The sequence below is a fragment of the Dendrobates tinctorius genome, unplaced genomic scaffold (genome assembly GCF_039654945.1).
Source record: "Dendrobates tinctorius isolate UK_male_01 unplaced genomic scaffold, ASM3965494v1 ptg000164l, whole genome shotgun sequence".
In the NCBI taxonomy this organism is placed as follows: Eukaryota; Metazoa; Chordata; class Amphibia; order Anura; family Dendrobatidae; genus Dendrobates; species Dendrobates tinctorius.
Window position 1 is genome coordinate 344,838 of NW_027361831.1, and position 15,602 is coordinate 360,439.

The 15,602-nt window shown below is 43.8% G+C and overlaps 3 protein-coding genes across 4 annotated transcripts in view; all 3 read left to right on the plus strand.

Moving 5' to 3' along the window:
* The window catches only part of LOC141053017 (uncharacterized), a 151,602-nt gene that overhangs the window by 109,131 nt on the left and 26,869 nt on the right, over positions 1-15,602 (plus strand). The gene's annotated exons all lie outside the window — the stretch shown is intronic.
* Positions 1-15,602, plus strand: part of LOC141053016 (gastrula zinc finger protein XlCGF66.1-like) — a 58,670-nt gene that overhangs the window by 21,173 nt on the left and 21,895 nt on the right. The window contains exons 2-6 of one of the 2 annotated variants that reach the window (XM_073550347.1): positions 980-1,129; positions 1,259-1,438; positions 1,522-1,645; positions 1,729-1,826; positions 2,025-2,643. In XM_073550347.1, coding sequence (XP_073406448.1) covers positions 1,052-1,129; positions 1,259-1,438; positions 1,522-1,645; positions 1,729-1,826; positions 2,025-2,123 — 579 coding nt within the window. In that variant the 5' untranslated portion in view covers positions 980-1,051 and the 3' untranslated portion in view covers positions 2,124-2,643. Of the gene's footprint in view, positions 1-979; positions 1,130-1,258; positions 1,439-1,521; positions 1,646-1,728; positions 1,827-2,024; positions 2,644-15,602 lie in introns of those variants that run through there. The other variant, XM_073550348.1, reaches the window with a different exon arrangement.
* LOC141053013 (uncharacterized) overlaps positions 2,025-15,602 on the plus strand; it is a 230,009-nt gene continuing 216,431 nt past the window's right edge. The window contains exon 1 of the mRNA XM_073550343.1: positions 2,025-2,115. The gene's annotated coding sequence lies outside the window, so the exon portion shown is untranslated. The remainder of the gene's footprint in view (positions 2,116-15,602) is intronic.

The window sequence follows — 15,602 nt, forward strand, 5'->3', positions numbered from 1 at the left end:
TACATGTGTCTTTTGTGAAGCTAGTCAATTATATAGCGAGAGAGGCAGGCAAGATTATAGTTAATGCCTCCATGTCTTTAGACACCAGGAGTTTGCTCAGACTAATCCTAGGACGTTTACCTCTCCAGATAAACTTACTAAAAGGCCCTATTGAGTATGGTGTCATCAGTGTTTTACGAGTAATGGTAGGGTTTGTAATTGGTACTTGAGCCTGACTGTACTAATCATCTTCACCAAGTGTGCCCTCTCCATAAAGAATAAGGGTAAATCCTGCCATGGCGGGAGATAAAACCCACCCGAATCATGTTCTCTGGGGTCTCGTCTACCCTCGCCAGCCGAGGCCCCGGAGAAAATCAGACTCTGGGGGGCGCTATACACACTCTCCATGGTTTAGGTACCCTTAACTACCGCCGTTAAAAGGAAAGCAGTCGTTAAGGGGTTAAAGACATCCTTGTTAAGACCTTGTATGACCACTCCCAATTAATGTTGCAAAGGCCTTTTCTGTGTCTAATGAGACAATCCCAGGGGAACCTTTTAAGTTAGATGAGGAATAGACTTTATCCAGTACCAAGAATACGGTCTTACAGCGTTTTTGCAGCATTTTTTTCACCTATAGAAATTGAAAAAAAGTTGCAAAAAAACCAGCAACAGTGTTTTTCTGAGGATTTTTGAAGGGTTTTGATGATTACAATTAACTATCACTTTTAGATTATCAATCTCAAAGTGCTGGAATTCTCGTTTTTTTTTTTTTTTTTTTTTTCTTCAATGTTTAACCCACATGGATGAGACAGTCGATGTTGACAACAGAATCTAATGGGCATCGTGATGTAGAAAAAGGGATTTTTCAACAATCAATAGATCTTGTGTACAAAATCTGTACATATATTTCATCACCCTGATGTTTACCCTTTTTATCTCCAGTAATTGTTTTACAGGATCCTTTATGATATTACATCATCATCATCTTCCTCTCATTCAGGTCCCTACAGTATAGTATTCTTTCAGTGGAGATCTTCTATATAAGAGAATTTTCCTGATTGACCCATCAAGGATGGATGAGGACAGAGACAAGATGGCGGAGAGAATACTACACCTCACCCTAGAGATCCTCTTACAGCTTACTGGAGAGGTGAGAGATTCTGATGACGTCACATTACATCATTCTTATCTATGGAAATAACAGATGGACAGAAATGGAGAGGTGAGGACTCTGGAAATGTCTGTAGTGAGATTTATTAATGTGTCTCTCCATAACCAGGATTGCACAGTAGTGAAGAAGACCTCTAGTGAGCGCTGTCAGGACCCTGTGTCTGAGGGATGGGGAATACCCCTGAGCCCAATCATGGTACCTCCACCTCTCCCCCTGATACTTGAGGATATCAATGACCAGAAGATCCTAGAACTCACCTACAAGATGATTGAGCTGCTGACTGGAGAGGTGACACTGCTGGGACTTAATACAGTTTATACAGTAACACTATGAAGGGATCTGGGGGATGACAGTATCATTGTATATGTCAGGTTCCTATAAGGTGTCAGGACGTCACTGTCTACTTCTCCATGGAGGAGTGGGAATATGTAGAAGGACACAAAGATCTATACAAGGACGTCATGATGGAGGTTCCCCAGCTCCTCACATCACCAGGTAATAGACAAGACTAAATACACACGGCCTATAATTATCTGTATGTAAAGAATGAATTCAGTCCCTGTATGTGTTTCCTCTAGTTCTTTCCAGTAAGAGGACAACACCAGAGAGATGTCCCCATCCTTTTCTTCCACAGGACTGTAAACAAGAAGATCCCAGTGTTCCTCAGGATCATCAGGTAGATGGAGAGAAGGTGTCATGAGATCTCCTCTCTGATGTGTAGACGGCTGTGAAGGTCTTGTGCTCAGTCTTGTTTTATCCACCAGTATTATATGTTTTATACTTGTGTAATGAGAACGGTGGAGATGGCAGGATTAGAGCTGACCATAGATGTGACTTCTCCATCTGTCTGTGACTTTTACAGTATTTGTTTCAGGGTAAAGATCTGACCCATATTAATACTACAGAGATATATGTGAGGGGTGATGAGCGGTGTAAAGAGGAGATTCCTACACATGACTACCCTGGTGAGTAGTAACCACTACAGAGAAGTGACAGATTATTCTCATTCACCGGCTGTCACTGCTTTATAGGTTTTATCAAGTGGTCACCATTCTGCCACTGTCCCCATTACTTTGGGCAATGGAAACTCTTCTAATGGAGTGATGCCTGTTTTGACCACGACTTACATCTTGGTGAATCCATCCTACCCCATGGAATTAGAAGTTGCTGACCCTTAGCTGCCCAGATGTTTAATCCCTTTACCCCCGAAGGTGGTTTGCACATTCATGATAGGGCCAATTTTTACAAATCTGACCACTGTCACTTCATGAGGTAATAACTCTGGAAATCTTCAACAGATCCCGGTGATTCTGAGATCGCTTTTTTCTTGACATATTGTACTTTGTAATATTGGTGAAATGTCTTCGGTATGACTTGTTTATTTGTGAAAAAATGGAAATTTGACAAATTTCACAATTTTCCAACTTTGAATTTTCCTGCCCTTAAATCACAGATATGGCGCACAAAATAGGTAATAAATAACATTTCCCACATGTCTACTTTACAACAGCATAATTTTGGAACCATCTTTTTTTTTTTTTGTTAGGAAGTTATAACTGTTAAAAGTTGACCAGTGATTTTTCATTTTTTCCAACTTTTTTTTTTTTTTTTTTCAGGGACCACATCACATTTGAAGTCACTTTGAGAGGTCTATATGATAGAAGATACTTAACCCCTTAACGACCGCCAATACGCCTTTTAACGGCGGCAGTTAAGGGTTCTTATACCTCAGCGCCACTTTTTAACGGCGTTGAGGAATATGGGTATAGCGGAGAGTTTAAATTTCTCCGGGTTCTTGGCTACCGGAGTTAGCTGAGACCCCAGAGAACATGATTCGGGTCGGTTATTGCTGACCCCTGTGTTGTGATTGCCATTATTAACTGTATAATGGTGACCGCAATAAAAAAAGTGAGATTTTCCATTTAATTTCTCGCTCGAAGGATGTGATCGCACATCAGAGGAGACAGAAATGGGGTCCCCCGAGCCCCCCACGTTACCTTATGTACCAGATCAGTAGTCCCTCGGCCTCCCTCCTTCCTCGGGCAGAAAGAAAATGGTGGGTGCATGTGTGTGCACCCACCAAGCTCTGCCAGCCTGCATCCGGCAACCAATGAGAATTTTCTCATTGGCTGCTGGCTTTTGCTTACTGTGATAGACCCTATGACAGTAATCAGAAGCCCCCCAATATTAGTAAATATGGCAGCACTTGGGCTGTGCCCCTCTTTTCTCTCATTGTAGCTGTTCTGGGAGAGAACTTTTTTTTTTTTTTTTATAATTTATTTTTTTACTGTTAGGTTTATTAGGTTAGGGTTAGCTTTTTGTTAGGCAGGCAAAGAAAAAAAAATGGCCCGCAGAATATTTAGCGTACAGCCTGGTTGCTCCAGCAGTGAAATGAAATCTGCCTATGAAGTAGAGCAGTTTTCATGCAGTGATTCCTCCACAGGATCCCCCAGCCTGATGGTAGAGGAGTCGGTCGTCACTGCTGAAGCTTCAGAGGCAGTACCGCAGTCCCCCCCACAGCTGTGGAATAATAACACTTCATTTTACCCTCAAATTCACCTCAAATTCCCCCTGGAATAAGAATGTCACCAATTTTATGCCCTTTCATTTTTTCCAGATCTTCCTTATCCCAGAAGTCCTACAATTGATCGCCCACTAAACAAACTTATATGCCCGACAATACATCTCCCAAAAACCCACTGCCTTTCATTCCTGTTCCTGGATCCCCACAAATGTCCCCAAAATAAAAAAAATTTGGGCCTTACCCTGAATATGGTATTAGCAAAAAAAACTTTCTGGGCAACAAAAGCTGTCCACAACACCCCTGTATTTGCAGCCGTCATGTCCCGAGTCCATTTTGAAGCTCTGATGAGATTCCTCCACTCCAGTGTCAATTCCCTAGCCTCCCCTCACGGACTGGCCCCAACTATGATCAGCTAAATAAATTGAAACCCCTAATTTCCCTCCTACAAAATTCATTTCTAAATTCCTATACCGCAGAGCAAAATGTGGCAGTCGTTGATGAGCTACAAGGGCCGTCTGTCATTCCGCGAATTCATCCCCTCCAAGCGAGCCAAATACAGCATACAATTATGCAAAACTTGCGAGAGCTCATTAGGGTACGCTTCCACCTAACTAATTTATGAAGGTAGGGACCGCCAAATCAACCCCCAAACTGCCTCCACACAATTGGCATCCCAGGCAAAATTGTCTGAGAGCTAATGACGCCCTTTCTCCATCAAGGTTACTGTGTGTGTATATGGACAACTATTGCACGAGCATCCCCCTATATAAATCCAACAATGCTGCAAATGAAGGGGGTCTGTGTCTGTGTGACAGTCAGGAAAAACCAGGTGGGGTTTCTGTTACAGTTGGTGTCCAGATGTTTGGAGAAGGGGGTGTCCTTCTCACAAGTGACCAACTTCTTGCAGTGAAGTGGAATGACAGGAAGGACGTCTACATGCTGACCACATCGCATGCGGACACCACTGTGACGGTCAGAGACGGGCCCCACCTGGGACAAACAAAACTAATCTGTTTCACAGATTATAGCAAATTTTGTGTGTGGCGTTGACCTGTCAGACAAGGTTCTGCATCCATACCTGGTGAAGGGGAAGACTAGGGCCTGGTACAAAAAGGTGGCGCTCTACCTTATCCAAATTGCTACATACAACAGTTGTGTCCTGTACAAAATGCCCCAAGGATCGCTTAATATCCAGATTCAGGAAAAAATTGTTGCTGGCCTCATATTTTTGAGTTAATGGCACAGGGGGAAGTCTTCGAGTCTGAGGATGCCCGGAGACTTGCAGAGCGCCATTTTCCTTGCCCTGTCCCTCCCACCCAAAAGTATCCTCAAAAAAGATGCCTGGTTTGTAGGAAGCATGGTAGACTGAGTAATTCCCTGTACTATTGCCTCACGTGCCCATCCTAACCGGGCCTTTGTATCTCCCCCTGTTTTGAGACCTACCACCCCTCTTACAATTATTAGTTGTAGTATTTTTCAATAATTTTTATTTTCTGCTTAGTGGCCCCACTAGAGTAATTTGGAACAAGTAATAGAGAATATTTTCATAAGTAGATCCCATTTTACCCCATTTCACAATTCCAGGACTTGATCAGTCACATACCAAGCTACTATTCCAACAAATTCTCACCCATGTCTGTACAATCCAGAGTGTGGATCCCACCAATGTTCGTAAAGTCAGGTCATATGAAAATTAATTCTAGGACCTGATTATTTACAAATATTTTTGACCACTTATTTAACTTAGTTGTAAAAACAGTCAATGTCTTGCTACACAAAACACTGGCTTCCTTTTATATTACTTATATTTATGTTGTGATGCAGGCATGGTCATTTTATTGGAAGATCTCTAATAATGAGGAAGTTCTGTACTTGTACACTATGGGCTTTATTTTATGGTTCTTGCCGAATCTCTGGTACCAGACAATACTTTACGGTTTCGGTAGAGAATTGGTTGTTTTGTGCATATAGCGGTTCCTATCATGGCGGGTGGGAGCTTGCTATGGTGAATCACATCTGATGGCACATTCATCTCTCATATAGGGATTGATGGAGCTAAACGGACATTGTACGACCAGTCTCTGAAAGTGTCTGCCATTCTAGCCCTGCTAGTGTTCTTTCATCTTTGGAACAAACTCAGCTTTGCCACATAGTTGGCTGCATTTTCCTCCACATTTTGCCCTTCCTTCCAGTACAGTTTATTCTTCCTGCTACAATATACTCAAATGCGGGACAACTGTTTAGTTAGCAAGACCAAATTTTATAGTCAGCCAATGTGTTTTTAGGAGCATGCCTCCCTCTGTCAGTAATAATTCCTGAAAGGATTTTCTTGTTTGCTCAATGTCTCTAGAAGCTTTGAATGGGTCCTGGACCTTTAATTTTACCCTAAAGACCAAATGGTGTGCCATCTATTATTATAGGCAAAGCCGTGTGTCCAATACTCACATTGGTGCCATATTGGATATATTTCTGAACACACAAAAACTAGTGCAATAAAATTTGAGGTGTGTTCCTAAAAGAGACAGTGGAAAAAAATGCAATTTGTAAATTTTCAAACTTGTGTAGCATCAACCACCCGAAAAAAAAAATTTTGGTATCAAAATACTAACTACCTCCCTAGATAAATATATTAAAGGGTACAATTTATAAAAAAAAGACATTTATGGGGATTTCTGTTGCTCATGAACCACACAGGCTTTGCAAATATGACCATCTATTTCAAATAAAGCAAAATGTCACATTGTGCCCCTTGCTGTCCAAGCCCTGCCGTTTGTCCAAACAGAAGTTTTTGACTACATATGGGATACCGCCGCGTTCATAAGAAAGTGGGTAACAAATTGTGAGGTCCACTTTTTGGTGTGGTGAGAAATTCAGGTCTAAAGCAAGATATTTGTGAAAAAATGAACTTTTTCAATGTGACAACCTAATGTTATCAAATTCTGTGTCATACCTGTTGGTTAAAATTGCTCAAAATACCCCTGGATAAAATCTTTGAGGGGTGCAGTTCCAAAATGGGGTCAGTTGTGGGGGGTTTCCATTGTTTAGGCACATCAGGGGCTCTCAAAACACGACATGGCTTCTGATCTTAATTCCAGCCAATTCTGCTTTGAAAAAGTGAAAGGGCGCTCATTCCCTTCCAAGCTCTACTGTGCACCCAAACAGTGTTTTTTCCCGTCTCCCATGATGGCACACATGAGAGAGGGGATCCGCCCAGTCAGGACAGGAACCCTACTGAAGATAAAAGGGCGGTACCTCTCCCTCTCTTCAGTTGGGTTTCCAGTCCTGACAGGGACCCGTGTGCTGAAGACAGTGGTCACACGTACCTGTCCCTCTCCCGTGCCGGCGTGGAATATCAGGCGGGCCCTGTGCGCTGTGTGTCGGGAGGGGGAAGCGTCCAAGCGGGCGTATGTGCAGCACAGCTCGGGGTCCAGAGGCTCTGCCGTGGCTGCCGCGCCGCCCTCTCCCCTCTGTCAGCGTCTGGGAGCTCCAGAAGGCGGCCACTTCCGGGTCGAGCCCATCTGACGTCACTCTCAAGGCACGCTGGGAATGGGTGTCCCCGTGTGACGTCGGGAGCGGCGTCGGATCCAAGATGGTGGCGCCCATTAAAAAAACACCGGCCAGCAAAAATCATCCCGGAGGCGTGACGTGGGGGGGCTGTCAATGGGCATCGGAGGAGGCGGAGAGTGCAGTGGATCCCTCTTAAAAAGAGTGGTGAGAGTGGCAGTCGTAGACATGACTGGCATGACTCTGCGACGTCCAGAAAAAACGTCACAAGTGCATCTGATGAGCCTCCGAGATCGATACCCTTGATTAACAGGGGTGGTGAATGATCTATGTGAATGTCACCCTTATGGTAACGGGGTTTCATTTTTTCTGTTTGATCACTAGGGGTCGAGTAAGTCTAGCGGCAAAACAAAGAATAGAGAATGCGCCCTATGCAGAAACCCGCTGGCAGTTCAGTGGCAGAAAGGTCTCTGCGCTGACTGTATAAACAAAACCATACGGGTTGAGACCCCTGATTTTGTGACTAGCCTTAGGATTATAAGGCTGTGTGCACACGCTGCGGATTCCGCTGCGGACACGCAGCAGTTTTAGCTGCGTTGTACAGTACCATTCATTTGAATGGGAAAAAAAAAAACGCTGCGGAAAAAACCGCACGGATTTGCTGCGGTTTTGAATCCGCAGAAAGAATTGCATGTCAATTCTTTCTGCGGAAACCGCTGCGGGTTCCTATCTCCACCATTGTGGAGATAGTGAATCCGCAGGACCAAACCGCAGATAATCCGCACGTCTTTTGACCTGCGGATTATCTGCGGTTTTTGCAAAATCCGTGCGGATTAATCCGCAGCGGAATCCGCAGCGTGTGCACACAGCCTAATACAAGAGGAGGTGAAAAGCTCCCTAAAGGCAGCCCTCAAAAAGACAGATAAAAGAAGCCGCAAAAGGGATTCTGATTCAGAGCCCTTGCTAGTGCAGGAAGGTCGGGAAAAATCCCTGTCCCCCTCCGCCTCCTCTTCCTCTACTTGGTCCTCGGACAGCGATATAGGGGGCCGTCAATGTTTCCCAACAGAGGACGTAGAAAAGCTGGTCAAAGCTGTCAGGTCCACAATGGGCCTTAAGGATGAAAAGACGCCTAAATCATTGGAGGATGTTATGTTTGGAGGGCTGGAGAAAAAGAAAAATCGCACCTTCACTGTAACTGATAAGATAAGGGCCGTAATTGACAGGGAATAGAGAAAAAAACAGAGGTCGGGGGCCTTACCTTCTACATCAAAAAGGAGGTACCCATTCGAACAAAGACTCGGAAACCTGGGAAAAAATACCAAAAATTGATGGTGCCGTAGCTAAATCTTTTTTTTTTTTTTTTTTTTTTATTCCAATCAATTTTTATTGTAGGAAGTTACATTAGAAAAAGGAAAAAATTCAGGTATCAATGGCATTAATACACAGAGAGAACAACGCTGTAACACGTGGTAGTATATCTTTTGATTATGATTCACATTTCCCATCACACCACCAACAATCATGTCTGATACAAGTTACAACTTTTTTTTTTTTTGGTTAATCAACACCTAATACGTATAAAGTCAACCTACCATTTACTCTTTAATCCTCAAAACGAGGGTTTCAAACAACCAGAACCAGAGAGTAAGAAAGGAAGATAAGAAAGGGGAAGGGAGGAAGAGGTGGGGGGGGGGGGGAACCATGGATGGTTGCAAAGAGGCAACCAGGGAGGGGGGGGGAGCTAGGGAATTAGATGGCGTTCCGGGGTAGCCCGAGCAGTAACAACAACATAGATATAAACACCTTGAATATTGACATGTGGTACGGATGAACTCCCTGCATAACACTCTCTTTGACCCTATTTGACCCATTTTATTAATCTCAGACAGTTTGCCCTGGAAACAGATGCCTGACAGGGGATGCATATACAGAGTTTAGCCACGTGTCCCAAGTCTGAAGTATTTTGTTTTTGGCGCGGATGGAGTGAGCCAGACAGAACTCGTATTGGCAATGGAGATTAATTCGGTTATATAGTTCAGCTAATGTAGGTGTCTTTGGGGATTTCCAATAGCTACTTATGCAATATCTGGCAGCAACTAGAATGTGAACCAATAATCCCCTGGATTCCCAAGAGAACTCCTCTATACCCACGTTTTAGCACTGCCAGACCCGGATTCGGATTAATAGTATTGCCTGTCAGCTCACCCATCAGGCCAAACACCTCCAGCCAGAACGAGAAAACCTTGGGACAAGCCCACCAGCAGTGACCAAGAGTACCCCTTTGGAGGCAGCCCTTCCAACAATGTGGCGAATAATTTGGGAGGAACTGTGCTAAGTTGGCTGGGGACCGATACCATCGCAGGTGTACTTTTTTCAGTTGCTCCAGATGATTTATGCACTTGGAATATTTTTGGATATTTGCTGAAGCCGAGTGCCAGTTTGAAGGAGAGGTAGAAACATTCAACTCCACGTCCCATTTATTCATATAAGGAGATTTTTGCTCTTCGGGGGGGTTATTGAGCCATTTGTATGTTGAGGAGATACCTTTGGATTTAATTATCTTTTTAAATACCAAAGCCTTTGTTGTAGGTAACAGAGGATTCGACTTTAGAGGAAATTTAGAGGCCAGAAAATGACTAATTTGGATGTGTTGATAGAAACAATCCTTTAAAGAGGGGTGTTTCCGTACTATTTCATTAAAGGGGTTAACACCCAAATCAGAGAGTAGATCCGCCAGCACTGTAATGCCCGATCCCTCCCACCTGGCTAGATTCAAAAAGGGGATTTGAGATTCCAACGACTTGAGGGAAATCTCTGAAAGAGGAATCTGAATCTTATGAATCAAGTCATTTCGCCAGACCTCCAGGGAAGCTGACATGGTGGGAACACACGGGGAGAACCGTGAACGGCTCAAATATTCTGCTTCCATCATTCTTCTGACCGAGCCCTGGCGGGACAGGAAATTTTCAATCTGAGCCCATCTATGTGAATTACCTGGACGCCACCATTCCTTTAGTGATTCAATTAGTAAGGCTTTATAATATGCCGATATGTTTGGGGTGCCCAGTCCCCCTGAGTCATATGGGGGATATAACACTTTACCTGCGACCCTGGCCCTTTTATTACCCCAGACAAATTTGTTAGTCAACGATTGAAGTTTCATCAGGGTTTTGTGAGAAATTTTGATGGGTAAGCATCTGAGTACATACAATATTTTGGGTAAGAAAACCATTTTAAAGGACTGTATCCTGGCCATCCAGGACAACGATATTTTTTCATACCTTCCCAATTCCTTTTCTAAATTTTGGATCAGAGGTTCCAAATTTTCTTTAATTAACATCTGCGATGGTGTCAGCTTAATACCTAAATAAGGTATCCCCCTGTCGCACCATTTGAATTGAAAGGCCCCCTCCAGCACAGTCCTGGCTTCCACTGGTACATTAAACGGCAATATCAAAGACTTTGCCGCATTAAGCTTATAATACGACACTTTAGAAAAGTTCGATAATGTGTTTACCACTGCTGGAATCGAAAATACAGGGTTAGAACAGGAAATTATCACATCATCTGCGTATAAACCAAGTTTATGTTCAAATTCCCCAACTCTTATACCAGAAATGGCTATGTTTTTTCGTATAGCTTCCGCCAGAGGTTCTACCACTAAAGCAAAAATAGCGGGAGACAATGGACACCCCTGGCGAGTGCCATTACTTATTTGAAATTTAGATGACAGAAACCCCGATGCCAACACTGACGCATTTGGGTAAGAGTAGAGAGCTAGAATGGATGACTTAATTTTTCCCAAGAACCCGAATTTTGTTAGAACTCTCTCCAGGTATCCCCAGTGCACCCTGTCAAAGGCTTTTTCAGCATCAAGAGACAGGAATGCGCTGGGTTCACCCGATATCTCCACCAGTCCAATCAAGTCAAGCATCCGTCTGGTGCCATCCTTAGATTGCCTGCCTGCCACAAAACCAACTTGGTCTGGGGCCACTAAGGCCGGGATCACTTTATGAAGTCTATCCGCCACTAGTTTGGCATAAATTTTAACATCACAATTTAGGAGTGAAATGGGCCTAAAATTACCCGGGGTGTCTGCAGGTTTCCCTGGCTTGGGTAGCGTGATAATAATCGCTTCCAAGTTGTCTGGGGAAATTGACCCTTTATTTTGCCAAAAATTGAAGGTTTTTAACATAAAGGGGGACAGAGTGGATGTAAATTGTTTGTAATATTCGTATGGCAGCCCATCGGGGCCCGGGGCAGAGTTAGACTTAGTCATTTTGATGGCACCTAGGATTTCATGTGTAGTAAAGGGAAGATTAAGTTCCTCTAATTGCTCATCTGAGACCCGGGGAAGATCCAGGGTGTCTAGAAAGCCCTGTATATCCACTTGAGTCGGCTGTGACGTGTTGGAATCATTTTTTAGATTATACAGGGCCTCATAATATTTCGCAAATGCTTCTGCTATTTCAATGGGATGTCTAGTGATTGTTCCATTTGGGTCCCTCAGGAATTCTATTTTAGATTGAATCTCACGTTTTTTCGTCCTTCTTGCCAATAAGGACCCCGCTCTATCCCCCATAGCATAAAATGTCGATCTATTTTTTTTTAGATTATGTTCGTAATTTTGCAGGAGTAGGGATCTTAGTTGAAATCTATGGGTTACAATTTCTTTAGTCAAGTTAGGGGTTGCTTTGGCTTTATTCAGGGATTCAAGGTGATGAATACGGGTTAATATATATTTAATATCTGCGTCTTTTTGCCGTTTTTGGATGGAGGCCAGTTTTATGAACTGCCCCCTGACTACTGCTTTATGAGCAGCCCACAGGGTCTCGTCAGAAATTTCCCCATTATTATTAAGTTTGAAATATTCTGTTAACACTGACTCTACTTCATCATGTACCTTCTGCCTACCAAGCAAGCTAGTATTCAATCTCCACCTGGGGGAATTTAGAACATTAAAGCCACCCTGAACAGACAAAGAGATCGGCGCATGATCTGTCCAAGTGATTAAACCAATATCAGCTGCAACACAATTACTTATAGATTTGCTGTCGACCAAAAAGAAATCAATTCTACTGTATGAGCGATGCCTGGAAGAGAAGAATGTATAGTCTCTTTCTGATGCATGTAAATATCTCCAGATGTCATGAAAATGGAATTCACTGATGAGATGCTTAAGTTCCTTAGCATGTGAGATGTTGATGTTGGAGCAATCCATGGAGCATATAACAGGTATATTAAAATCTCCACAGATGATTTCCGCCCCTGTGGCAGTATCCTTGAATGCTTGGAAAAATTTCCTAGCAAAGGTCAATTGCGATGAATTTGGGGAGTAGACCGTTGCCAAGGTATAAGGGACACTGTTAATATAACAAGACAAAATAATATATCTTCCATCCGCTCCATAACTGACATTTATCAATTTAAAGGCCACTGAGTTCTTTATTAAAATGGCCACTCCTCCTCTTTTTTTTAAGTCATTAGCAAAAAAGGCGTGTTGAAACCTGGGATGAAGTAGCCGTTTATTATCTGTGGAAAGAAGGTGGGTCTCCTGAATGCACGCTATATCACAGTTAGATGCCATCACCTCTCTCCACATCATTGACCTTTTTGCTGGGGAGTTGAGTCCGTTCACATTAATAGACAATATCTTAATTTTCATATTGGAGCCGCAGGGGGGGTTGAATTCCTAGGAACGCCATCAGGGATGAGAAGGGTTAGACCAACAAGGAATTGAAAGAAATTTCCGAAAAAAATTAAAGAACATTTTTGAGAAGAAGAACAAAAACAAAAAAGTTCCATCAACACCGGTTTGCCCCGAGTAGGGTGACTGGAGTATAACTGCTCGCCATAGGCGAGAACATCAGGGGGGCTACGTGACATCCCGTGTCACAGGAGCAAGGACAGCAGGTGCCATAAGCAGGAAGGAGTCCCAGCTAAGTTGCTGACCATTCAGGGTTAATCCTGTCTGGAGATCTTCTTTGATTCTCCCGCCCGCCAGGGTTTGGTGGGTGGGCTATTCCCCAGTCATCCAGCAATTTGCCCAGCTGAGAAGGAGTATGACATATGTAAGTGCCTCCATCTTTGAAAATTATCATCCTCACCGGAAAACCCCACTTGTACTTGATGTCTTGATCTCTAAGGAGTTTAGAAAGGTGGGCGAATTCTCTTCTTTTATTAAGAGTTGTAGCAGAAAGATCTGGGAAGATTTTTAGTCCCATGAAAGTGTCTGGCAGGGCTGGACTTTCCCTCAGTGTGTACAGCACAGCTTCTTTTGTTTTATAGAAATGAAGTCTAGCCAGGACATCTTTAGGCAGAGCTGGATCTATGCCTTTGGATTTAGGGACTCTATGAATTCTGTCCACTATCAGGTCTCTGGCGTCCCATCCAGGGAGTATAAGCTGCAGAAACTTGTGGAAGTATTCATGGAGGTCTTTATCTGCTACAGATGAGGGAATCCCTCTGATTTTTAGGTTATTTCTTCGGGATCTGTCCTCTATATCACTGATTTTAAGTTTTAATGCCTCCACCTCCTTTTCCAAAGCTGTGTTAGCATCTATCAGATTGTTATGTGATGTTGCAAATTCAGCCATTTTAGTTTCTACATGCTCTGTGCGATCACCCAGAGACCTGATTTCTTCCTTCAGCTCTCTGACTATTTCTCTGAGATCACCCTGTAGGGAAGCCCTCAGCGTTTTCAGCAGAGATTGCATTGTTTCCTCTGTCAGAGGAATGCCTGTATTGCCTCTCACGCAGCCTGTATCTCCTTGTGAGGAGTGGGAAGACGCTGAGTGGGAAGCCAGCACCATCTTGCTAGGTGAGGAGACTTCTCTATCCCGGGGGTAAAAGTCTGTCAGCTTGGCTGGAGTGCCAGTTTTTTTAGGTCTCAACTTAGGCATCGCTAAGGGCTGGGGTTACTCACACCTCCTGTAGCTGGTAATCCTGTTATCTGTGAGCTGATAAGAGCTGGTTTATCCTGCTGAAGCACAGAGCTCTCCTTTCAAGCAGCCATCGCCATCAGCGTGCAGGCCACGCCCCCCCGTAGCTAAATCTTCAAAAAAGGTATCCCTACCATTAGAGGACTGTGGCGTGCTGAAAGACCCGCTTGATAAAAAAAAAAAAAAAAAAAAAAAAAAAAAAAAAGCAGGTAGTTTCCTGAAACATCTGGAAAGCATCAGCAGGTGGATTAAAACCGGCAATAGCTGGTACTTGTACCGCCTGTGCCCTCATGGTCTGGTTACAACAAATAGAGGACCAGATCAGGGATAAAGCTCCTAGGGACGAAATACTGTCTAATTTGACAATGGTACATGGAGCAGCGGCTTTCCTAGTGGATGCCTCGGCAGATTTCGCGAGATTAACTGCTAGAGCATCTGGGCAAATATCTCCCCCAGTACCTGGGTCCTAAGCATAATCAAGGACGGTTTAAAAATAAAATTCACCCGTCCGCCCAGGCAAACCTTTATAATACCCCGAAGGAAAGCCCAAGAGCAACAACTGGCCCTGGAGACAGAAGTCTTGGGACTAGTGCAAAAACAAGTCGTACAGGAAGTCCTAGTTAAAGAAGGAAGGGAGTTTTACACCCCCCCCCCCCCCGTTATGAATGAGTCACTGAGGAGGAAAAAACAAAAAGCAAGCTAAGCCCAGAAAACCAGAGAGGTTGGTAACTAGTGGAATGCAGACCCCTGATCCTATCCACAACAACTAGCAGTAGCCGTGGAGCGTGCCTTCAGCCTGAGAACTAAATAAGCCTAAAGAAAGAAAGGGAAAATCTAAACTGCCCCAGAGCAGACCCCAAAGCAATAGTCAGCCCCCAACATGTATTGTCGGTGAAACAAGATGAAAACACAGACACAGATAGAAAGATAGGCTGAGCAAACGATGGGGCCCTCACTAACTAGAAAGGACAGGAAAGAAAAGCTGCTGTCTGCAATCACGCAAAAAACCCTGCCAAAAAATGTCCAACACGAGTGATAGAGAAAGGCCCTGAAGTCGCTAGACTTCAAATCACTATATCAGCACTCAGGTATATTCTGAAGACAGAGCAAAAGAGATCAACTGATCAGAGACAAAATGGGTATTCAGCCCAGTCCCAGCCAGGGCTGGCTGAACACAAAAACTAAGTAAACCTCATATGAACTATAGCAGAGAAAACTTAGCTTTAGGAAGGCAGGAACCAAACTGGAAACCAGAAGCCACAGTCAGGGAAAAATCACCAGCAAGAAACTAGGCAGTCGGCTGCCTTAAATCCAATCAGAAACTCCTGATGTCCAATTGCAGTCCTCTTCCTCAGGTGGCTGGTCTCTGCCATTTAGATCAGCTTCATTACCTCCCTTCACCAACAGAGGGAGTCCAGATAGAGAACTCACTACTCCTCTGTCAGCACAGCCAGCGACAAACCCAAAAATGAGCTCACAACAC